The sequence below is a fragment of the Zingiber officinale genome, chromosome 3B (genome assembly GCF_018446385.1).
Source record: "Zingiber officinale cultivar Zhangliang chromosome 3B, Zo_v1.1, whole genome shotgun sequence".
Lineage (NCBI taxonomy): Eukaryota > Viridiplantae > Streptophyta > Magnoliopsida > Zingiberales > Zingiberaceae > Zingiber > Zingiber officinale.
In genome coordinates, this window is record NC_055991.1 from 5925649 (window position 1) to 5933410 (window position 7762).

The 7762-nt window shown below is 34.2% G+C and overlaps 1 protein-coding gene across 1 annotated transcript; it reads left to right on the top strand.

The window, feature by feature from the left end:
• Positions 1 to 359: 359 nt before the first annotated feature.
• Positions 360 to 2745, top strand: LOC122055667 (alcohol dehydrogenase 1-like). Its single transcript, XM_042617206.1, has 10 exons — positions 360 to 595; positions 677 to 804; positions 882 to 928; positions 1029 to 1354; positions 1444 to 1526; positions 1636 to 1711; positions 1806 to 1867; positions 1957 to 2052; positions 2160 to 2321; positions 2409 to 2745. Exons 1-10 carry the CDS (start codon positions 559 to 561, stop codon positions 2523 to 2525), a joined length of 1134 nt encoding a protein of 377 aa, XP_042473140.1. The 5' UTR covers positions 360 to 558; the 3' UTR covers positions 2526 to 2745.
• The last annotated feature ends 5017 nt before the right edge of the window (positions 2746 to 7762 follow it).

Sequence of the window (7762 nt, forward strand, 5' to 3'; positions counted from 1 at the left end):
CTATTTTTAAAATAACATAAATATAAAAAAATTTATTTTATTTATGTATTTACATCTTCTATTATTAATTTATTTATTATTTTTTTCTTTTTACCCATATTATAATTTTAAAAACTTAATTTTTATTTTTAATCATTATCGTAACATTATAATTGAAATAAATATTACCTTTCACAATTTTTTAAGAGAAAATTTTAACTGCTAAAAATAAAATAATAACTGATTGTGGGTACACTGAATAAGCCATTACCCAATTATAAATATGCATTCCTTTATTTATATTCCCATTCATTATTATAATCCAGATATGGCAATCATACGCGAATCACACCCTTATTCCCTAAACCAAACGTCCCTACGGCTCGATTCCGGCAACCGGCTTCTGGTTTCGGAGTCCTGGAAGTCGAAAACAAGGGACTGCTCTTGCCGACGGTATGCGACTGAGATGGAAGGCGGCCGCCCGTGACGCTACGCGAAGCATGGAGTTGGCTACAAATACTCCACCCGCTGCTTGCTCGTCTCTCCATCGATCGATCTTTGCAATCTCACGAGGAAGAGATGTCGAGCACTGCTGGCCAGGTCATCAAATGCAGAGGTTTGTGCTTAGTCTTCGTTTCCTTGATTTTGATCTCAAAGATTTGATTTGATTTGATGGTGGGAATGTCGATGTGTTCAGCGGCGGTGGCTTGGGAGCCGTTGGTGATCGAAGAGGTGGAGGTGGCACCGCCCAGAGCGATGGAGGTCCGAGTTAGGATACTTTACACCTCTCTTTGCCACACCGATGTCTACTTCTGGGAAGCTAAGGTGCCCTCATCTGTCCGATTTTGCTTGAATCGATCGATTTGTCGATAGAGGAGTACTCTTTTGCAATGCTTTTGCAGGGCCAAAAACCGGTGTTTCCTCGCATCTTTGGTCACGAAGCGGGAGGGTATGGTTTATCTTGCCCTAGATAAATTGAAGATGCAACTTTTTCCCCCCATTGATGCTCTGGTTGATTTCATTTCCATCGTGTTCTTTTGTGCTCTCAGAATCGTTGAGAGTGTAGGAGAGGGCGTGACGGATCTCGCTCCGGGAGATCATGTCCTCCCTGTATTCACGGGTGAATGCAAAGAATGTGCTCACTGTAAGTCCGCAGAGAGCAACATGTGTGATCTCCTCAGAATAAATACTGACAGAGGGGTGATGCTAAGTGATGGCCAATCAAGATTCTCCATCAATGGAAAACCCATTTACCATTTCTTAGGAACCTCCACTTTCAGCGAGTACACAGTGATTCATATGGGCTGCCTTGCCAAAATCAACCCCTTGGCTCCCCTTGATAAAGTGTGTGTTGTAAGCTGTGGTCTATCAACAGGTGAGTGATGAAATTTCCAGTGAAGCATTCTTATGCAATATTGGTAACAACACTTGGAGACCTTTTATCTTTGTTGTTCATTTCTTTAGGTTTTGGTGCTACTGTTAATGTAGCAAAACCACCAAAAGGTGCAACCGTGGCCATCTTTGGCCTTGGAGCTGTAGGTCTCGCTGTGAGTGTTATGCCTTCCTGTTATCTGAACTTTGAGTACATTGTCATATGATTCATGGAAAACTTTTATATTAGTTTCTGAATATCTAAGTGTACTTCCATGTGATTAGGCTGCTGAAGGAGCAAGAGTCTCAGGGGCAGCAAGAATAATTGGTGTTGACCTTAACCCTAACAGATTCGAGCAAGGTGAGATAGTTTCAGTAATTCTTATTCAGATTACTCTCTTTGCATTCATCTGTTTGCTGATCAGTTTGTTCTAATTAACTCGGGTTGCCATTAGCTAAGAAGTTTGGGGTGACTGAGTTTGTGAACCCGGCAGATTATGATAGACCTGTTCAAGAGGTTTGTTTCTGTGATTTTATTTTGGTTCTTGCTCTTATGACTGAAAGAGATGAATGCAACAATGCCACACATTTGTACTGATTACTCAGGTAATAGCTGAAATGACAAATGGTGGAGTTGATCGGAGCATCGAATGCACTGGCAATATAAACGCCATGATATCCGCATTTGAATGTGTTCATGATGTAGGTTTTTTTTTTGCTCCATTAACCAGTTGCTTCGCATAACTACCTTGTGCATAATTCCTACACTAGCACAGTTTAGTAGCATACTCATAGCATTGTGAACTCAGGGCTGGGGTGTTGCTGTGCTTGTTGGGGTCCCTCACAAAGATGCTGTGTTCAAAACACACCCTGTCAACTTCCTGAATGAAAGAACCCTAAAAGGAACCTTCTTTGGCAACTACAAGCCACGCACTGATATTCCCGGAGTCGTTGAGAAGTATATGAACAAGGTAAACGAATGAGTTCTTAAAGCTTCAGATAATATGATCTGAGGTACATTACCAATACAAACTGAATTGGTTTTTGATATGCCGTAGGAGCTTGAATTGGAGAAGTTCATCACGCACAGCGTGCCTTTCTCTGAAATAAACAAGGCTTTCGAGTACATGCTTAAAGGTGAGAGTCTCCGGTGCATCATTCACATGGATGGCTAGAGGATTCACATTTCAGGAGCAACGAAAGTTTTGTTAAGTAAAATGTAGAGCATCTTCTGAGGAGAAATGTGAGGTTTTATCGCATGAGGAATAAGGTTGTTGCTGCTTTTATGCTTCTCATAAGTGAGATTACAGTAGTCTGTTTGGGTTTTGGCAATGTGGATTTTGTTCTTTTGGTGACATGTTGTTTATTGATCTTAAACCAGAAATTTCCCTATCATACCTATTTGTTTTCATTTAAAAAAAAAAAATCTAGCTGAGATGCTCTTATCCTTGGCATATGCTGGGCAGTCATCCCTTTGGCTTATGCTGAGAGGCTCTTATCCTTCATTCCAGCCTCTGAAATCTTCTATCAATTTTCTAATTTTTAATTACCATAGAGCTTCATAGTTCATATTGCTGAAGTCTTAAGTACAGGCCAGGTATTCATGCGTATACTTTTTTTTTTTTAAAAAAAAAATCTATAATCTGATATCCAAACTAACTAATTCCCGAACGGTCTGATTTCATATTTCATCCATCTAGTAAATCAGAAAGTATTTGTAATTGTCCATCCAAAATGATTATTGTCTTTAAGTTTGTTATTCCACTGAAAAAAAACATTCTATAGAGAATTGATTTCAAAATTATTAGAGTAAATACTCATTTATATATCAATTACTTGAATCTGTAGGAGCGCATTAGTAACGCATGCAATTTTGGTGGTATTGCACCATCCGTGTGGCAATGCATACTAAGAATAAATTTATGGACACCCTTACGGCAATCGTGAAGTAGGAAGTATCTTCCTAATTTCTTAAATATTTAAAGATTAGAATAACTTCGATGAATTAATAGATAATTTTTTTTCATAGTTGGTTGACTTAGTTGGTTGACTTAAGAATATGGATCATTTATTGTGAGTGCTTCTTGATTATCCTAAGATCAGGCTGGAGGATTAATAGACATTGCGGCCAATTAAAAAAAAAAATTATGGGCAAAAATAACAAAGGACATCCATTATTTACAAAATTGTTAGATGAATGCCTCATTTTCAATTAAAGTTAAATGGACATCCCATTTAACATAAACTGTCCAAAATATTCTTGTATTATCTGATCATTCGGTCGTGTAGAAATTAGTTTTTACAATAGTAACTTTATATATTTAATTTTTTTACGTTTTTGAGTGATAACTTAATTAAAAAATATGTTAACGAGCAAAACAAAGGATAAGGAATGCATGACACTTATCACATTTCAAATGAACATTATTCGATGTATAAGTTAATACATAGTTTTTACAATGTGTAACTTTTATAATGTGTAGAAACTAGTTGTTAATATTCACAATGATGATTTTATATCATTTTAATTTTATTTATCAAAGTGATAAGCTGGTTAATATATCATTTGTAAAACAAATGTGTAGATTATAGGATAATCATTATATTAGATTTTAAATGAATATAATTTAATCATGATCTAATGTGTAGAAGCTAGCATATAGCTTCTAGGGGTGGGATCAGGTCGGGACCCATCCTGTAACCCCTTTATACAATACCCGTCCCGATAAGAATTGAGATTTTTTTTCTCTCGATTCCGTACTAGAAAAGTATCAGGACCTGAATGTTCGGGATCCCAAATATTTGGGATCGGGTAGGGACCCATAAGAATATCTCGAAAAATATTTTTTTTTTAAAAAAAAATCTATGAAGACTCAGACAATTTTTTAGTACAATACAAATAAATTAAAACGATTTCGTGGTACATAACCATTAAAAACTAAAATATCTTGTTAGTACATCATAAATATATTAAAACTAATAAAAAAACTAAAACTACTACTTAGTTTATACTTTATACCTAATACAAGAAAATCTAAAAATAAAAGTTATCATGACAGTCATTATATCAATAATGAATTGATGATATGGTGACCTTAGTCCTTAAAAATATTTGGATTCACGTGAAAACCATAGAAGATCACTGTAAGTATCACATCCTCAACTTTCAATCTCTTCAAATTTCGATGAGGATCATTCTATCATGATATCTAATATATTATTCTAAAAGAACAACTAGCATATACTATTTAAATGTTAATTTGGCCGACTTAAAGTGATAAATAATATTTTTATATAATAGTATTTTTTAGATTAATTTTAATTGAAAATTAAATAATTACTTTTTTATATTTTAGTGTTATTAGAAAGGATATTTTGATATGGCGGATTTTTTTTAATGATTTATATAATTTTTAAAACTCTTTTTGATTTTTGCAAAAAAAAAACTTTTGAATACATTTTAAAAATATCAACGAAAAAAGCGATGGAGAAACTAGTAACAGACGCGTTTGGTTTAAATTTATCAATTGAAATGATAATGAATTTAATAACGGATCAATAAGAATAAATATTAAGATTGTATTATCGTTCAAATTTTATGACTGTAATTGATAATATTTGTGTCGAATCAATATTATGAATTAAATAAAATTTTAATTTTACCTTTATTAGTTATTATATTAAAAATATTTAAAAATAATAATTTCTCTATATTTAAAATAACATAAACGTTACCTTAAAATTATCCATAAAAGATTTTAGTTTTTCTTATTTTAAATTATTTATGTATTCTACATATTCTATTATTAATTTACTTATTATTTTCGACAATTTATCAAAAGACGTACTAGGTTTAATATATTTATCAAAAGATGTATCACCATTTGGTATTTACCAAAAGGCGTAGGTAAGTGATGTGTAATACCGAATATAGCCCTCCTGCCAATCTCCTCTGATCAGTCATCAATTCCCAGACATCCGAACCATATTTTTGAATTACTTTGATTTAAAAAAAATAAATCCGATCATTAGTGTACCTCCCTCTTCGTGACATGCAAGTGCAGCTCCCTTTTGTGAAACCCTAGTTTAGTGACCTCGAGTGTTTCTCAAGCGGCATCAAGCATTTCAGTTCAATTAAAAACCAGGACTGTTCGCACACCAACAGTGAAGGATTCTAGGGTTTACATCAATCAGCTAGTATCATAATGGCGCCAAGACGTCGATCGGGTGCATCATCATCCTCTCCACATCAATTAGCTGTAAAGGTTATCATTTTACAAACTCTGTGATCTTGAGAAGCTGAAATAGTATGATTTTAAATTTTTTTTATTTTTATAAAGTATAGGGTTCAGTTGATGTTGGACAGAAACTGCATTGGAACAGTGTCCTCGGTCACTTTAAAAGTTTTTTTCAACCATCCACGAAGAAAGGAACGCATGAAGGGTCTGTTATTTTACATGACCGACACATAGTGCTGATCAAACAAACACCCTTTCGTATTTTTTTTGGACATAGAAGATATACAGCACATCCGTGGGATTTTGGTAAATAAATTTCAAAATTGGGATTCAAGTAGTCAAACCTTTAGATTCTCAGGTACAATTTATAATTTTGTATTTTAATCACAAAGTAGTTGTATGATAAAATTTAATGTTTTGCTAAACCTGGGCCTGATACGATGTCGTATCAGGCCCAACGTGGGCCTGATATGACATCGTATCATGTCGACGGTGTTCCTAATACTTTTGTATGTGTTGGTAGAAGTCTAATAATAATTTAACTTAGTCAGATGTTCCGGTTGGCTTCACAAGAGGAGACGTTTCATTGCTGCTTGGTATTGCAGACCGTGGAGCTTCAATTCCGATCAATTCAGCTAAAGCATCCAGTGACCTCTTTCTAACTTACTTCTCAAACCAAAAAGAAGCTAATAGATCAAGAATTGAGGAGTTGCTTAAATTTTATGGCAATCGCGTTGAAGGCGAAGATGATGTTTTATTATTTTGCAAATTCTATATTTTGTATATATTTGTTTGTGTCTTATTTTCTTCTAGTACATATAAGGTCCCTTTAAGTCTTATAGATATAGTAGATGATTTTGAGAATCTTGATAGATTCAACTGGGTTGAAGCAATCCATGAATTTATGGCTCCACAATTACCTAAGATTGGGGACATATTTTCATCAACTGAGACAAAACAGTCTAACACCAACCTCCCTTACCTAAAGGGATTTGCTGGTCTTTTGGCAGTAAGTGTATAATTTATGTGAAATTTTTTAATATTTTACGGATATTTTTAAAATAGTTAACCCTTGTGATGGTGAATCAGACATGGTTTTTAGAGCATGTTCCAATCCAAAAACCATACAAAATCAAAGGAGCAAGAATAAATAAGTGGAGGAATATTCCTTCACATATTAGTAAGGTGAGAGAATTGATTGACAAAGTCTCATCTGAAGAGGTAAATTTTGAATACTTTGACTATAGTTTGGTTAAAAAGTCTTGTTTTAACATGTGGTTTAATATTCTTATAGGTTGTGATTGACCTAATCCCTAACCAAGATGAAAAATCATTGGTTGAGAACCTTGCTGGCATTGCTGACAGTCCACCTGCAATAGAGGCATCACAAATTGAAGTCACTGAAGTAGGAAGACAGATTAATAAGGAGTGTTGTAATTGCATTATTCAAGCAAACAGAATTAAAGAGCTAATATTGGAGAACATGCAATTGAAGGAGAGGGTGAAAGAATTACTTAAAATAGTTGAAAATAAAGACATGGAATCTCAATATAGCGAGTCTGTAGACGATCCTCAAATTGAACCTATAGGTGTTACAACAAGAAGTAGGAGAGGACGTGACAGAAGTCGCTATGATTACAGGGACACTCCAATTGATAGTCCATTATGGCTCAAAACTTTACCTAAGAGGCAGCGTAAAAATATACAAATAAGTGAGCCTGCGGAGAAATATACAAGTCTAGGAGAAGGAAAAAAAGTTGTTAAAGAATATGTTGTTGTGGGCAAGGGGAAAGAAAAAATTGATTTGGATGAAATGGAAGAAGAAATTAATATTGTACAATTGATGGAAGACAAATCTGATGAAGAGGCAGAGAAGGATGTAGATATGTTTGTCAAATATGACAAAATGAGGAAACAAGCAATTGCTGTAAGACGATATCTGCAAATTTCATTGTAATTTGTTAGATTTAATGGATTATCTAATTGGCTTTTTTGTTTGTGTGCATAGTATGTGAAGAAGCAATTTAAGTTTTCCAAGAAAAAAAAAACAAGACGAAGAGGTGGCGTACTTGTTAAAAGCCTTGGAGGAAATAAAGTATGTAAATTACATTAGTCAAGACTATTATATGCTTCTCGTATCGTTTGAGCTAAGATTATCAAAATTAAATTTGTAA